This window comes from Neoarius graeffei, chromosome 8 (assembly GCF_027579695.1).
Source record: "Neoarius graeffei isolate fNeoGra1 chromosome 8, fNeoGra1.pri, whole genome shotgun sequence".
Taxonomy (NCBI): Eukaryota; Metazoa; Chordata; class Actinopteri; order Siluriformes; family Ariidae; genus Neoarius; species Neoarius graeffei.
In genome coordinates, this window is record NC_083576.1 from 48,958,273 (window position 1) to 48,976,520 (window position 18,248).

At 42.1% G+C, this 18,248-nt stretch overlaps 1 protein-coding gene across 1 annotated transcript in view; it reads right to left on the minus strand.

Annotated features, from left to right (window-relative positions):
* The window catches only part of tex11 (testis expressed 11), a 55,147-nt gene that overhangs the window by 21,876 nt on the left and 15,023 nt on the right, over positions 1-18,248 (minus strand). Inside the window, exons 3-13 of the mRNA XM_060926722.1 lie at positions 5,456-5,540; positions 5,228-5,307; positions 4,931-5,011; positions 4,673-4,792; positions 4,311-4,391; positions 4,128-4,213; positions 3,390-3,447; positions 3,210-3,305; positions 1,896-1,977; positions 1,733-1,811; positions 1,491-1,642 (exon numbers count right to left, since the gene is read on the minus strand). Coding sequence (XP_060782705.1) covers positions 1,491-1,642; positions 1,733-1,811; positions 1,896-1,977; positions 3,210-3,305; positions 3,390-3,447; positions 4,128-4,213; positions 4,311-4,391; positions 4,673-4,792; positions 4,931-5,011; positions 5,228-5,307; positions 5,456-5,540 — 1,000 coding nt within the window. The remainder of the gene's footprint in view (positions 1-1,490; positions 1,643-1,732; positions 1,812-1,895; positions 1,978-3,209; positions 3,306-3,389; positions 3,448-4,127; positions 4,214-4,310; positions 4,392-4,672; positions 4,793-4,930; positions 5,012-5,227; positions 5,308-5,455; positions 5,541-18,248) is intronic.

Here is an 18,248-nt window from a genome sequence, read left to right on the forward strand (position 1 = left end):
CCGGATGGCTAGATAGCATTCACGAGGTGTACAAGCAGTTTTGGGCACCCAAAAACTTGATGCTGCTCTAGATCTACATGAATTCACTTGCTGCCTTGACCACTCACTGAAAATCAGTATGAAGAGGAATTTCAGACAAATATCCATTGCAAACTTTTCGGGCTCAACAAAGGCACCCAAGTTGCTTGATGATAACGAGGTAAGTTTTCAGTATAAATTTTTTTAACATCCCAAGTCAAATTTTGCAAACCAAGAAATGAATGATTGTTCACTCGCACTGAAGACTAAAGGAAAGACAGTTATTCGTGCTCTTGCTTTATACCACGTAGCTGAGCAGGTATATAAATATATTAGCTCTTTAATTCAACAGGGACAATTGAGGACAAATTTTCTCTCATTTTGTTTTTGGGGGGGGGGGGGGGGGGGGGGAGCGGATCCATGAGAAAACTAAGGGAATGTAGTTTTTCCAATTTACCGATACAGCCCCATATGTCATTCATACATGCGTCAATACACAAATATCACACAGTTTTGATTTGAAAAATATGCAACAATTGTATCATTGGTTCTGTTTCATATGAGTGATTCCACGCTTATGGGTACTGAAATGGAGACATGAACTTATTTTTAAAAATTCACCTAAAACCATTTCTTTTTTTACCATCAGGTCACAAAACATGTAATCTTTAATGAATGATATGTTAAAAGATAACTTTAATTTTCTGAGATGTAATAAAAACATATTTATATGCCAAAGTCAAGCCTATGAGTTCCAAAATGATGTCTGTTACATTACTTCTGTTACGATTGTCCATCTCGCGTCTGTTACAAATTAATTACAATCTAGCTATATACCATGTTAATCTTATTGAAAGAATGTGTATGTTTATTCTACTACACATGTTTATTAATTATATTTGCTAAAATATCACCTTCCTATATTTCAAAAAGTAATTCTACATTGTTAAAATTGAGAATATATATGTCCACAACACTTCTGTTACGTTCTGACTTTGGCATATAAATATGTTTTTATTACATCTCAGAAAATTAAAGTTATCTTTTAACATATCATTCATTAAAGATTACATGTTTTGTGACCTGATGGTAAAAAAAAGAAATGGTTTTAGGTGAATTTTTAAAAATAAGTTCATGTCCCCATTTCAGTACCCATAAGCGTGGAATCACTCATATAGAAAAAAATACATGGACAAAATGTACTCTAATAGAGACATTAAACTTAGCTTTACTCCACCAAAATTTGTCTCTCAAAATGCGGGAAATAGCGTTTCAGAGGGTTAAAAATTCCAAAATTTCTCAGGGAGGCATGCCCCTGAACCCCCCTAGATTTGGCGCACCTTTGGCGTGCAACACATCACCCCCCCCCCATCCAAAACTTCCTGCTGCCGCCTCTGCGGTGAAATTCTTTTCTTCACATATCCCAGAGCCTTAACTGTTGAACCATGGCACACAGTGACAAACCTGTGTACCTGTGATTGCATCCTCAATTTTCTGTTTGCCCAGCAGTTCTTTTCCTCTCAGCATCAACAGCTCAATATGCAACAAAAGTGCACTGTCCAGCTCAGGAGATGATTCAAAATGCTGGCAAACCGTGTTCAGAAAATCAAAGGCCAAAGTTTCTCTGTAAACATCACAGTATAGGAGTGACACAAGGTAAACTAACATTAAATAAACAGTTCAGAAAGGAACGTTTAGAATCAAATGTTGTTACCTATCCTCTCCAATCAGCAGTTTTACTGTGCTAAGACACACATCCAGCTGAACCTCAGAGTCAAGTAATTCATTTAGTCCTACCATACAGAGTGTTAAAATATAATTTTTTTTAAAATAAAAAACAATGTTTAATACAAACCTCACAGAATCATCTTACTCACCAGATTTAACAACTTCATCTGGTGTTCCACTCTTTAGCAAAATGCGGATTTTCAGATAAATTCCTGATGGTTCTAAGTATTCCTATTAACAAAATAACTTATTATAGTATAACTGGCACCTGTACTTTTGGCACTAATGAAAAAGTACAGTATAACCAGTAAATATAACTGCTGAAACGATCCCTCCTGCTAGCCATGTTATGGACATTCTTTGCTGGTCAGGCACACAAAAATCAGTCATAATCCAAAAAGAAACAAAAGTAAATTTGGGTGCTGCCTTTTCAGCATGGAGAAAGCTGTTGACCATGAAGTGGACGACGTTAAAGAGTGAATTATCTTTACTTCATCTGGATAGTTAACCCAATTATTAATGTTATAAACAAGTAAACTGTGTAAATCAGTAAGTACAGCAACAAATTTGTAAGTTTAATCGTCACCGCAGTGTTCTGCATGTTCATAGGTAATTTTGTAGTAACTGACTAATTTGAGGGTTTGTGTACATGGGCATGGATAGAAGGTGCAGTCAGTGAAGATCTACAATCCTGCTACATTCAAGGAAAAATGAGAAAGCTGTACCAAACATAGGAAGCTTACAATATATTTTAGGCACAAGTAAATTTATGACCTGCCTGACTACAAACTTCCAAACATAACTTCCTAGGAATTTTTCCAGCCACTGAATATTGGGGGAGGTGGGGCTTTGTGTACATGGGCATGAATGGGAGATTCTGTCAAGGAGTAAACAAAACATTACAATGTCTTGATAGTTCACTTTCACATTCAGTAGGATATCAAGACAGAGCCAAGATTGGAGAGATGTCCAGGATAGTGGTCTACAAGTAAGATCCCTGTCATTTGTAGAAGATACTGTTTTCTTGACACAACCTTTTGACATTCACATGAACATTTCATTGCTGAGTGTGAAGCAGCTGAGATGAAAACAGGTACCTCCAGTGGTTCTCTCCATGGTTTGCTCCTGGAAAAGAGTGGGATGCTTTATAACAGGGGAGACACCTTGCCGGTGGTGGAGGGGTTTAAGTACCTTGGGATATTATCCAAGTGTGACAGAAAACGTGAGCATGAAATTGACAAATGGACCACGTCAGCTACAGCAGTGACAATAAGGCTGTGAGTACATTCAGGGAAAAAAACTGGTTCCTTTGCAGTGTTGCTGGGGTTAATCTCTGTATTCGGGCAAGGACAGAGACAGTCTCAGTGTAGAGGTGCTTTTCTTCCAAATTTGAGAAGTCAATAAATTCTACCCAATGCATTTTCAAGTCTGTACTAACAAAGCTTAGTTGATAAGTATTATACCTTATTAGCCAGGCTCACAGCATGAAGAGCTTTATCCTGATACTTCTGACAGTCTAACTCCAAATAAACTCGAGCAAGTAGTCTCAGGACTTTGGCCTGAAAAGAAAGTGCAATAGATTGTGGTACCATTTTCAAAGGATGAACAGAACTGCCCAATGAAGAGTCTATCCAAAAACGTACTTGAATTTCTGGCCTTTGAGGGTACTTTGGATTCATCTTCCCTATATCATAGCTTTGACTGGAAATCACAACAAAGTGAATGATTCTTTGTAAACCATGTGTATGAATAAACTGAAAGCTGAAGAAAGTTATTGGTAATGCCACCAATTGAAAACAATCCAAAACAAGACAAAAATAATATAATATTAGTATAAATACGCAGGTGATTATAGGAAATTGCGTGCACTACTTCTCGATAATCACCTTGAGTGACTTGGCAAAATGGCAGCCAATCACATCACTTCGTCACCATAAGTCAGGAAGAATTACAAATTATGAAAGAAAATACTGTTCCTAAAATCACTAAAGATGCTACGAAGTTTGGTCTAAAACTATTCAAAAGTAAGGTGGAATTGTGATTTATTTTATCTATTTCAAAACTAAAAAAAAGTATTATGTGAGTCGGCATATACAAGTGACACAACTCTGCACGCATTACATTTCCATGCTGCTTTTGAAGTTGGAAATAAATTATTTTTAATATGATCGTTTTGATTTTTTTAAATAATCACTTGCGTATTTATACTTAAACAATTATCTGCCTCAGGCTTAGTGAATATCGGTGAATAACAACCTCGACTTCGTCTTGATTATTATTCACTGATATTCACTTTGCCTTACGTAAATAACTGTTAAATATAATAATATAATATATATTTCACTAAATGTAGTCATTAACACAGTAAGAGTACACCTCACCTGAGCCAAAATGAACTGTCTTCAAGGTTCTTTTTATTATATGTCTCCACTCCAAATTTATAGCAAATTAGGGACAAATATCCGGTCTATTAAAGATTTTTCCAAAATATGAAAAACATTAAAACAACTACAGCAAAATGGCATATAATAAAATACTTATAGTAGCTCTTAATAGCAACACACCTCCTTGGGAAGTCTCAGAAGCATCTCTTTACATCGGTCTATACAGGAAACAGCCTCCTGTTGATTCTCTTGAGCAAGTGCCTGCAATAACAAAAGACACCACCATTCTGTGCCGAGTTTCCCAAAAGCATCGTAGCACAAAGATCATTGTTAAATGGTAGAGCAAGCAACACAGTGAACACTCTCTCCTCGTTAAGATGGTCTTAGCGTTAAGAGGCTTTTGGGAAACCCACCACTGTTCAATAATTCCTCGTCTCCAGCACAATAATTTGTGTAATTATTATGACCTTTTCATTTTATGCGTAATGCAATTTATTTTCAATTCCCTTTTTCTAATTAATTAAATGTGCTTCTTTGCCCACTGATTCAGCTTTATAAGAAAGAACCCGCAGCAGGTCCTTCTCAGCATCTCCTTTTGCTAGGTTGTTATCAGCACCTTCATCTCTTTGGGATATCAATCTGCAGTAAAGAGTCTCCAGGCTCTGGAAGGTCACACAAAACATCCACATCACATCTACAATGCTTTAAGTCATTTGCACTCCTTATGCATGATTCAAAATCTGAGCCTGTTTTTGTTTTTTTTACACTGAAAGCACATATTACTCCCAAATGACACTTACAGTTACAGCCTGACTCAAAAAATCATCAGCAACCTTCGGATTTTTACAGTCAAGCCATGTTCTTCCTGTCTTACTAGCCATCTGAGAAGCACAAGATAACACAATTTAAGAACAAAAAATATGAACTGGAATCTGGAAGTAGATGCAAAGGTTCATAATTGGCATATTACCATCACCAAATAAAACAAGACAAGACAAACAAACAAACAAATAAATAAATAAATAAATATTTTCAGGGCAAAGAGAAGTTTTCAGAGCAGTGCAAAAAAAAAAAATGCTGTGAGTATATCGACAAACCAAAATCTGCTTGCGAATTATATTCTCTGATGGATTCTCAGGTTCACATAAATACAGGAGCCGGCAAGCTATGTGACGCACTGAAACACAAAAGAAAGTGCATGGTTTTCCAGCCTATGTACATTTATAAACCAACAAATTGAATAGAAAGCATATCACATTTTTGCACAACAGCTGGTATACAGTTACGCAACAAATATTAAGCAAATAACACTACAGTACTGAAACCTTTGGCTCTTTGTTGCTCGTTGATGGCTGAACCAACATTTTTGGTCACAGCCCAGTTCCACAACTGAAGAACATATTCTTCAACCTACAAAAAGAAAACATAAGCTTTTAAGGTTGTGTCTTATTGAATTTAAAGGGGACATATTATGAAAAACTCACTTTTGCAGTGCTCGTGTACATACATTTGGTTATCTTGAGTGCCTACTAACCCATAAACTCTGAAATAAGACAACCCAGTCAGTTTCTTTTGGGCCGGCCAGATCAGAAAACATGCGATTCAGCAAGCCATTCAGATTTGGCTCCACTTCTTATGTAGAAAAGGGAGCTCATTAGAATTGGACCCAATATCTGAGAAAACTACCATTGTGAAGGTGGGCCATTTTTTTCTGCCACACCCACTAGCATTATGTCAATGCGAGCCAAGGACAGGGACTACTCTGTTGTTGGCTGCACAAGGCTAAGTGGTTTGAGTTTATTTTTGATGGACAGTCTCAGCTTTAACCACTGCACTGGGGTACTGGAATGACAACACGTGAGCTTACAGCGTGCAGATTAAGCCACCATTTTGTTGAGTTCGTTCAGCGCAATGCCAAAGGCGGAGATGGCTAAACCTGTATCAGCCCCACAACCAAAAACGCATTGTTGCTCTGGAAAAAAACCAAAAAACCATAGGATTACAATCTTTTGCCATAAACTGTTATTCCTAAAGGAACAAGGCAAGCACTAATGATATCATCAGCTTTCACGAGTGAGTAAAATGTAATAATTATCTCCAATTTATTGCTCATCGTAGATACTACTAGTCTAGTATTTGATACTGTAGTACAACCCCGATTCCAAAAAAGTTGGGACAAAGTACAAATTGTAAATAAAAACGGAATGCAATGATGTGGAAGTTTCAAAATTCCATATTTTATTCAGAATAGAACATAGATGATATATCAAATGTTTAAACTGAGAAAATATATCATTTAAAGAGAAAAATTAGGTGATTTTAAATTTCATAACAACAACACATCTCAAAAAAGTTGGGACAAGGCCATGTTTCCCACTGTGAGACATCCCCTTTTCTCTTTACAACAGTCTGTAAACGTCTGGGGACTGAGGAGACAAGTTGCTCAAGTTTAGGGATAGGAATGTTAACCCATTCTTGTCTAATGTAGGATTCTAGTTGCTCAACTGTCTTAGGTCTTTTTTGTCGTATCTTCCGTTTTATGATGCGCCAAATGTTTTCTATGGGTGAAAGATCTGGACTGCAGGCTGGCCAGTTCAGTACCCGGACCCTTCTTCTACGCAGCCATGATGCTGTAATTGATGCAGTATGTGCTTTGGCATTGTCATGTTGGAAAATGCAAGGTCTTCCCTGAAAGAGACGTCATCTGGATGGGAGCATATGTTGCTCTAGAACCTGGATATACCTTTCAGCATTGATGGTGTCTTTCCAGATGTGTAAGCTGCCCATGCCACACGCACTAATGCAACCCCAGACCACCAGAGATGCAGGCTTCTGAACTGAGCGCTGATAACAACTTGGGTCGTCCTTCTCCTCTTTAGTCCGAATGACACGGCATCCCTGATTTCCATAAAGAACTTCACATTTTGATTTGTCTGACCACAGAACAGTTTTCCACTTTGCCACAGTCCATTTTAAATGAGCCTTGGCCCAGAGAAGACGTCTGTGCTTCTGGATCATGTTTAGATACGGCTTCTTCTTTGAACTATAGAGTTTTAGCTGGCAACGGCGGATGGCACGGTGAATTGTGTTCACAGATAATGTTCTCTGGAAATCTTCCTGAGCCCATTTTGTGATTTCCAATACAGAAGCATGCCTGTATGTGATGCAGTGCCGTCTAAGGGCCCGAAGATCACGAGCACCACCCAGTATGGTTTTCCGGCCTTGACCCTTACGCACAGAGATTCTTCCAGATTCTCTGAATCTTTTGATGATATTATGCACTGTAGATGATGATATGTTCAAACTCTTTGCAATTTTACATTGTCAAACTCCTTTCTGATATTGCTCCACTATTTGTCGGCACAGAATTAGGGGGATTGGTGATCCTCTTCCCATCTTTACTTCTGAGAGCCGCTGCCACTCCAAGATGCTCTTTTTATACCCAGTCATGTAAGGGCGTCATTTCACCGAGTGCGATCTGGAAAAATCGCACGCGACCACACGCGACTATGATCACAGCTATGTTTTTCCGTAGTCGCGGGCAAAATCCGTGCGACCTAAACCCATTATTTTCTGTGTACGCTCTATGTTCGATGTTATCTCGTTCTACCTTCAATGTATACGCTCTAGCTGCGTCCTATACGCTCTGTAGACGCTCTACATACGCTCTACTTGCGTCTATCCACTCGATCTGATGCGATCTTAACACGAACAAGGCTCGTTCTGTTCGATCAATCTGCAACATAGCGTCGATCTCTCGGCGATCTATCCTCGCAAGTGCGCGACCTCGGCCGATCAAGGCTCAATCTTGGCCGATCTAGCTACGTACGAGTTACAACGTACCCTCGATCAATACGATTTAGCCTGCGATATAAATGTTCTAGCCTTGCTCTGTACACTCAATTCTCGATCTTTTCTAGAAAGATTCCCACCTGAGCTACGCGCAAATTTGTCACGGTCGCCCGGATTTGCGTGCGACCCACTGCGACTGTATAAAAAGGCCCGGCGATCGGTGGCCAACCATCAGTTTGGCCAGCCTCCGAAGGGACAACATGGACCCAATCGCTCTGCATCATGCTATGTTATTACAGCACCGTGCCCTGCAACTGCAGCAAGACTCTCTGGTTATGCTAACCATGCTGAAGATGAGGAGAAAGAAGTATACCAAGAAGAAATATTGGGTTGCTCCCTGGCTGCGTGAATGCCAGAGGGAACATTTAAGGTCAGTACTCCTCCCTCATGATGGAACTGAGGCTGGGAGATGAAGCTACCTACCGGACCTATCTCCGTATGCCCCCGGAGATGTTTGACGAACTGTTGACTAGGGTGGGCCCCAGAATTGCGAAGATGGACACTAACTATAGAAGAGCTATAGAACCTGGTGTGAAGTTGACTGCCACCCTGAGACACCTTGCAAGCGGCATAGACTACCCAATCCTGTCCTATGACTTCAGAGTATTGCGCCATATAGTAGCCACCTTCCTTCCTCTGGTGTGTCAAGCTATTGTAGATGAGTACAAGCATGAAGTTATTCCCTGTCCAAGCACAGCTGCAGAGTGGAAGGCAATTGCTAATGATTTTGAGAGAAGGTGGAATGTGCCGCATGCAATTGGAGCTCTCGATGGTAAGCATACCGTATATCCATCAGAAAACCAGCCAGTTCTGGATCCCTGTACTACAATTACAAGAAGTTTTGCTCCATCGTCCTTCTGGCCCTGGTCGGCGCGAACACCAAATTCCTGTGGATCGATGTCGGTGGTTTGGGACACCAATCTGACGCTCAGATATTCAACGCAAGTGACCTGAAAGAATGCATCGCCGATGGCTCAGCTGACCTGCCAGCTGCTGAATCTATGACCAGTGATGACATGGATGTGCCATACTTTATCCTGGGTGATGATGCTTTTGGCTTGAAACCCTACCTTATGAAGCCCTACACCAGGAGAGGTTTAACCAAGGAAGAGACTATCTTCAACTACAGAATTTCCAGAGGCCAGTGTGTGGTTGAGAATGCATTTGGAATCCTGTCCTCCCGCTTCAGGTGTTTGCTGACAACCCTACAACAGAATCCTGACAATTGCATAATCATTGTGGAAGCTTGTGTTTGCCTGCATAACATCATGAGAATGAAGTACCCAGACCTCCAGAATGCAGATATGGACATGGAAGATTTAGAACACAACCTGATTCCTGGAGAGTGGAGAAACTCAGGGGAGATGCAAGACTTGGCCGCCCACTTGGGTCGCAACAGGGACAACGCTGAAGGGAAGAAAGTCAGGGATTACATGAAGAACTACTTCAACGGCCCGGTTGGTTCTGTTCCATGGCAAGAGAAGATGGTGTCAGCCAAGCATAGAGTATTCTGAGTTAAATGGCTATTGTTGTATAACTCTGACTTTAAACTTCTGAGTTTGATGGCTATGTATTGTAAAACTTTACACTTGTAAACAACGTTGTGAATACCACTGTAAATAAATTTGTAAATAAAATAAAGAATAACAACTCCAATAAATATCTAAGGCTAGTCTGCCTTTTCATTTTATATATTAACCAAAAACACAAGTGTACAATAAACAACTTTTCTGAAACATTTAACATATTTACACCAAAAAAAATACAATGGAAATGGTAAAATCCAAACAAATGTTAATAATCCATGGCAAATGCCAATTTTGCAAAAATACTCTTAATTGTCTTTTACAGACTGGTCATCAGTGTCTCTTGCAGTTGCAGCTGGTACTGCGGGGGGCAATCCCAATGACCTCAGGAAACTGGTCTGAAAAACTAGGGTCCCGGCTAGCAGAAGGTGTCTGCAGGTTGTGGAATGATGGCGATGATGAATCTGGTGGGCAGCTGGAGGATCTGTAGCCCGGATAGTGCTGCTGCACATACTCTGCATTCATGGAATTCCATACAGATACTCCTGGAGTTGGCTGTGGGTTCCACTGGTTAGGGGGAGGCTGCCAACCAGGGTCCGGTTGCTGAAACTGCTGCCGCTGAACCTGAGGCTGCTGTCACTGGATCTGAGGCTGCTGCTGCTGGATCTGAAGCTGTTGTTGCTGCTGGAGACGTCGAGCCTCAATCTTGGCAAATTTGGTGCGGGCAAAGACATCGTCGACCAGGCTGTCGTAAACCAACTCGGGCAGCTGAACCAGAACGTTGGTGAACCATTGGCCAAAGGAGATCTGCTCGTTGACCCCCGATGGCCGCAAGGTCTTCATGATGTCATTGGACTGCTGGAGGAGATCGGTGGTCCGGATCGACTGGTCGTGGATCTTCAAGAGCAGATCATCCTGAGCAGTGGCAGCAGCGACAGAAGCCTTCCTCCTAGATGTTCTTGGTGTAGGCTGAGTAGGATGAGTTGGAGGACTGACTGGTCTAGTAGGCTGTGATGAAGGACCAGGGACCGGGTCGTTGAGGTCAGGCATGGGACCAGGATAGTCATCATCTAAGTGATCATCAAGGTCAAGAGGTGCCTCGATAGATGCCTGGCTGCTGGCTGCCTCAACTGGTCTGTTGGCTGTCTCAGCTGGTCTGCTGGCCGCAATCTTCTCCTTCAGAGAAACAGCGTTGCGGCGGGACACCTCGACTATGTGCGGGCACAGGAAGTCAAAGATGCAGAGAATCCATCTGAAACACAAAATTGAAACATATATCAAACCATTAACAAATTCATTATTATACAAGTTGTTTAGGAAAAGACAGCAGAGAAATAAAAAGACAAATTATAAATTAAAAGTCTTTCAACTTACCTATCTCTTTCTGTGATTTTGGGTGCTCCCTGCCCGGACTTGGTCTTCTTTAGGCGTCCAAACCTGGTCCTCATGGAGTGGAACCAGCTGCTGACATGATCCACTGGCAGTTCCATCTTCACAGCTATCTCCTCCCATATCTGACATCGAGCATCCTTGTTGAGCCACTGCTTGTTTGCCCTGTCATACAGGTTGGTGTTCTCCTGTATGAGGCCAGCCAGCTGATCCTCCTGGTCATCTGTCAGCTTCACATGTAGCCTCTGCTTCTTTCTGACGTTGCCAGACTCCTCCTGGGTGTCCTCCAGTATGTCATCCAGAATGTCCTCATCCTCAGCTTCAGAGGGGGAGTCCTGTCCAGGGGATGGGTCCCGTGGTGCAGCAGCCTTCTTCTTTTTGGGGTTGGCTGCCTTGGTTTTTCCTCTCTTTGGCATTGTCGAAGTAGATCAGCGAAGTACGGCGAAGTAGGTTGTAGATGGCGGCGAAGTAGGTTGTATCTGGTCGATGTCATAGAGAACGATGCTATGTGTCGTGGTCAAGAGCTGAACGTATTATGACCGCTGCTTGGTTTTGCGCCCTATTTATATGACGTTCAGTAGGCGTAGCTTAATCGGATTAGGCGAAAGTAGGTCGCAACTTAAGCGATGGTCGATCTTTATTGGTTGAAGTAGGTCGCACCTTAATCCTCTTTAGAATCCAATCGTGCCCATGGGAAGAATAGGGAGCGTATGGGTCTAGGGAAGGTCTGGGACAGGTTGCGCGGAGCGAGGCTTGATCGCAAAAGAGTGAAGCTAGATCGCACAGATCGAGTGAGTGTCGAGGACGGGCCGAGCAGCACAACCATGCGCGCAATCAGTTCTCGCTCGAGAAGACTGAGCATCGCTCATCCCCATTCTAGCCTCAATTGTCTCTCGACCAATGCGTCCTTTCCTCGACCTTGTTCGCTCTTTCGACGCTCTCTGTGCGACTTTTAGGTCGAGGCTCAGTTTTTTTGACATGTCAAAAAAACGAGCTACGATCTCTTTGTCGGGGAGACCATTCCTCGACCACGTGCAACCACGGAAGACCAAGGCGTGACCAACCCTCGGTCAACCGTCGACTGCCTACGACCTGCGGTGATCAAGCCACGCTCTGAGATCGCAGCTCGGTCTTCCGGGAAGATTTCTCGGTGAAATGATGGCGTTAATGACCTATTGCCAATTGACCTAATGAGTTGCAATTTGGTCCTCCAGCTGTTCCTTTTTTGTACCTTCAACTTTTCCAGCCTCTTATTGCCCTTGTCCCAACTTTTTTGAGATGTGTTGCTGTCATGAAATTTCAAATGAGCCAATATTTGGCATGAAATTTCAGAATGTCTCACTTTCGACATTTGATATGTTGTCTATGTTCTATTGTGAATACAATATCAGTTTTTGAGATTTGTAAATTATTGCATTCCGTTTTTATTTACAATTTGTACTTTGTCCCAACTTTTTTGGAATTGGGGTTGTAGATTTAGCTAGACTTAATATCTACACACTATACTAGTCGAGAGTAGGGATGAGAATTGATAAGATTTTATTGATACTGATGTCATTATTGACTCTGCTTATTAGATTAAGTCTTTATTGATTTCTCATGAATTATCTGTGTGAAAAAAGTTAGCCTAGACAGGTTTTCAGGATCAATGCAGCTGTTTTATTAACACAGTGTAGAATGTCTGCCTAATGACATTTGAACATGTTAAAATAAGCTTGAAAAGGTTTTGCTGGCTGGGAGCTGATGGGCAAGTTGAGCATCTGGCAGTAGCCTCAGCTTTCTGTAGCAACAGTCTAAGCTTACTAGAAAAATATCATGGGTTTGGGTGGATAAGGTCAAAAAGTGATAAAACAGTGTTCCGACTAAAGTTATTTATAACGTACAGAAACATTGCTTTGCATTATAGGCTCTTAGAATTGTGTGGAACAGGCTCGGCAGATTACTAAACCACTTTCCTCTCTCTCTCTCTCTCTCTCTCTCTCTCAAACACACATGCATGATCAGTGATGTGTCGGTTGATAGGCTTCACCTACGAGGTTTTTTTCCCCCAAGCAGTATCTGTAGCTTTTTTTTTTAGTGGTGGGCAAAGCAAGGCTTTGTGAGACACTAAAACATTCTAAGCAATTGTGCCAGACGTTTCGAGGTTTCAAAACAATCTGACACCCACCTCCATGGTGACACCTACTGGCCACTTTTGCTATTATCACATCTTGATAATGCTATTCTGTGAAACAAAGATTCAGACAAGCATTGACAAATTCTGAACTCCTTACTAGTCTGGTGGGTTACTCCAGGCTGTCAGTACACATTTCTGAGAAATCACCATACAAGAAACAAAAGCTGTCAGATTGTGAGAGATAGCAAATTGGGACTGTAATGAACTGTGTGTTTCAATACTTTTTGTTTCTGTGTTATGTTTATTAACAGTGGTGAAGTGATTTCAATTGCTTGGTATTTCAGTTTCATGTGAATGATATTTATGAAAATAATCTACTGACAAAAGGGTGCTAAAAGGGTACTGACAAAAGGTCAGCCCTAAGAGTAGCAAGGGCCAAACTGTCTCAGGCCATCACAGCAGCAAAGCACGCACACACCCAGAGAAGCTACAGCTACTTCCAGGACAGTGGCGACACACGGCGCATGTGGCAGGGCATCCAGGCCATCATGAACTACAGGACAGCACCACCTGCCTGTGACGATGATCAGAGTCAACGCACAAAAGGCTGCTGGACCAGACAATATCCCTGGTAAAGTGCTGAGAGGCTCTGCGGACCAGCTGGCAGATGTTCTCACTGACATCTTCAATATCTCCCTGAGCAACGCCATCGTTCCAAAGTGCTTCAAGGCCACTACCATCGTCCCTGTGCCGAAGTCTTCAGTGTCCTGCCTCAATGACTACCGTCTCATTGCTCTCACACCCATCATTATGAAGTGCTTCAAGAGACTCATCAAGAGGCACATAAAGACCCTGCTGCCTTCCTCCCTGGACCCCCTGCAGTTTGCATATCGCCGTACCCAGACAACAGACGATGCCATAGCCACTACCCTTCATTTGGCCCTTAGCCACCTGGACAAGAAAGGCACATACGTTCGAATGCTGTTTATTGAGGTATTTCACCTGACGTCACAGGGTCACATGACGCCCCGGTGTCCGCCATTTTGAACGTCAAGCTACATACTAACGCTGCAGACAGAGAGGGAGAACCATCCAAAATGGCTGCGTCACGTGACTTGGTCACGTGGGTGAAATACCTCAATAGACTTCAGTTCAGCATTCGACACAACCCTTCCTCAGCAGCTAATTGGAAAGCTTAGCCTGCTTGGCCTGAACACCTCCCTCTGCACCTGGATTTCCTGACTGAGAGACCTCAGTCAGTCCAGATTGGGAGCATAACTTCCAGCACCACCATACTGAGCACTGGCACCCCCCCAGGGCTGTGTGCTCAGTCCACTGCTGTTCACTCTGCTGACTCACAACTGTGCAGCAACTCACAGTTCAAATCACATCAAGTTTGCTGATGACACGACTGTGGTGGATCTCATCAGTAAGAACGACGAGTCAGTATACAGAGAGGAGGTGCAATGGCTATTGGACTGGTGCATAATCAACAACCTGTCTCTGAACGTGGACAAAACAAAAGAGATGGTTGCTGACTTCAGAAAAACACAGAGTGACCACTCTCCACTATACATTGGCGGCTCACTCGTGGAGATCGTCAAGCGCACCAAATTACTTGGTGTTCATCTGACAAAGAACCTCATCTGGTCCCTCAACACCAGCTCCATAGCCAAGAAAGCCCAGCAGCGCCTCTACTTTCTATGCAGGCTGAGGAAAACCCATCTCCCATCACCCACCCTCACAATATTCTACAGAGGGACTATTGAGGCCCTGTTTACATTATTTCGAATCAGCGGATCATCAGATTAACGTTTTTAAAACGATTCGCGTGCACACAGCAACACCAATACACGGATACGCTAATCACATGACTAATTAGACGGCACGTCACATGATCCCAGTACATATCGGGCATGCGCAAGTCACTCACCACTTGCAAGTGGAAGGATGGCAAGCGAACACCTTCTCCAGCAGATAAACACACCTGGTTGTGATGTTCATGTTCTCACTGAGTTTAAGCGCCTGAAGGAGGTTGAAATTTGTAAATAAACCTCAGTGCGGCTCAGCGCTTCCTCCTGCGCTCCAAATCACTCCGCCCTGAACAGCGAGTGCCCTCTGGAGGGTGCGCACTCCGGCCCTGCGCAGCTCACAGAGCACGCGAGTGAAGCGCACGAGCAGTGATTCGGGACTGAGCCGCTGTGTGTGTGATCCCAACGCCAGCGAGTCAGGAAGGTGGATGTCACAGTGACGTTGTCCAATGACGACGTCAGCTAGAGCTCAGCACAGCGTATCCGCGTATCCTCAATGTTTACACAGCAACGGTTCAAATACGAACTGGGTTGAATACGTCGGCCCTGGCGGATTCCCGTTTCCCGGCGTTTTAATGTGAATGGACAGTGCATCCGCGAAGAAAACGAGACAGATACGGTCTAATGTAAACTTGGCCTGAGAGCATTCAGAGCAGCTGCATCACAGTCTGGTTTGGGAATTCCACAGTCTTGCATTGCCAGACCCTACAGCGGATAGTGAGGACAGCTGAGATCATCATTGGAGTCTCTCTTCCCTCAATCAAGGACGTTTACACCACACGCTGCATCCAGAAAGCTACCAGCATTGTGGACAACCCCACACATTCCTAACGCAATCTTTGCACCTTCTTGCTGTCTGGAAAAAGATACCAAAGCATTTGAGCCTTCACAGCCAGGCTTTGTAACAGTTTCTTCCCACGTGACATCATACTCATCAACTCTGAAGGACTGGACTGATATACACGGACTGCTGATCACACCACTCACACTGGAGACTTTGCACAGTGAACAATAATGCACTTTTACAATGTTTACAATGCTTCTAACACACAAGGTTTACATTTATTTATTCCTTCTTACATATACTTCCTCAATATGCACACTCAACTTTCCGCACATTAACACTAACAGGTTGGCAATATACTGTTGTTTGTGCTAGTTGTCGTTTTGCACCGTCCTTGTTGTCTGCACTTTATGTTGTCGATGCCTGTACTTTATGTTGTGTGTAGTTTATTGTCTGCAGTGTTTGCACTCGCTGCACTCTTGCACTTTATGTTGTATTTGTAGATTTATAGTCCTGTGCCGTTTAATGCAGCACCATGTTCCTGGAGAAACGTTTTTTCGTTTTAACTGTGTACTTTACCAACTGTATATGGTTGAAATGACAATAAAAAAACCCTTGACCCCTTGACCCTTATGTTTACTGGGATAAATAACCACAAGAGTTTTGTGGGGTTTAGTGTACTTTGTAGCCTATAACGTGAAGGCTCCTTGAATGTGCTTTCTTTGTAGAACATGTCTCATCTACAGCTGAATGAAGTTTCAGTGAATGTAGTTAATTATGCTTATGGAAAATGAAGATCAATAAGGGAAAATTCCAAAACAATGGCCCAAATTGACAATGCTGGAGATTGAACCCCTATCCCAACAAACAGTAACCCAGAGCTTTACGGGGTATCAGTACAGCATTTAAACATGATTGATATCGATAATACAAGCCCTAATTATAATAATGCTCACTATCATAATCTTACAAGTCCAAAAGCACATCAAGTTTTATTGCACATGGGCAACCAATATGGCATCCAGGATGTGACAAAAATTCGTTTGATAGCCAGGCACTGAAAGTTAAGTGTAGCTGATGTAAACATACTTGTTAGTCTGGATTTATTCAGATGAAAAAGACTTATCTTCAAATCAGTATGGACAGTGGAGAAATCGGATATCTGTATGAACCTCGGAAAAAGGACCATTCGCATCTGGTAAATGATTTCAGCAGCAAATCATCAGATGATTCTTATGATGAAATTGGTGGTGTTTTGTAAGCACGAAGCTGGGAAGTCTTCTGTTCTTTGTAAGCTCAACACAGTATTTAAACGTCAGTATTGAGTTTATGTCAGTATTTTTAGATGAGTTTGTTGAAATATTGGCAGCACAGTGGTGTAGTGGTTAACGCTGTCGCCTCACAGCAAAAAGGTTCTGGGTTCAAGCCCAGTGGTTGACAAGGGCCTTTCTGTGTGGAGTTTGCATGTTCTCCCCGTGTCTGTGTGGGTTTCCTCCACAGTCCAAAAGACATGCAGGTTAGGCTAATTGGTGCCTCTAATTTGACTGTAGGTGTGAACGAGAGTGTGAATGGTTGTTTGTTTCTATGCATCAGCCCTGCGATGACCTGGTGACTTGTCCAGGGTGTACCCCGCCTCTTGCCCATAGTCAGCTGGGATAGGCTCCAGCTTGCCTGCGACCCTGTACAGGATAAGCAGTTATGGCTAATGGATGGATGGGAAGTTTAGCTTGGGAGGTGCTCAAGGTTCTTGGATAGGCCACAAAGTTTTGAAGAGAAAGAAATGCCTTTTGGTTCTAAAAGATGTAACATTAGTGGTGGCTACTACAATATTTTATTATATGTATTATAGTTTTATATTATTCATACTTTATTTATTATAATATTATATTCTTACTGATTGTGTGATCAAATACTTATGATGTCAGTTACTCATTCTGAAATGTAAACCAATTAGGCAAGGAGACAGGCAGGAGTAGTACAGCAGGAGGAGCAGAGCAGAGCAGGAGAGAGGGCAGATAGAGAGCGTGGAGAAAAAACTAAGATAAAATTACTTATTAATTATAATGTCTCCAAAAATCATGCAGTTATACTAGAGCTGGGCAATGTGTAAGGGATGATTATAGTGAGCCGGTCATTATCATGAAATAAACCCCGACAGGGTGATCAAGACCCCAATGCAATGTTAAACTGAATTTTTAAAATTACGAAATGCTTTTTAAAAATTACAGAATTTAATTGTTTCCTCTACCTTTTCAGTGTTAAATAATTCATTTTTGTAGACATAAAATAATCAAACTCAGTTTTATCTTCAAGTATTGTGATACTTGATTTTTGTGAATATCAACAGGTAATTTTAAAAACGGTAAAAAAGTGACACTGTGTCACTGCCATTACAGTAAACTTCACTGGCTTTAACAACCTGGGCCAGTACAATGCAGGACTAGCAACAAAATTGTACTTAAAGAGGGATCAATACCAACTGTCAGTGGCAAAACAGTAGATGAGGGAAATGTAAATATAAAAAAAAAAATGTGCTGTGTGTTCCTTCAGCTGTTTAGCACAAGCTAAACAGCTGAGTTAACTAATAGCTGAGTTAATAAATGTATGCTAATTTTCGAGAAAGTTACTACCGTTACTTTC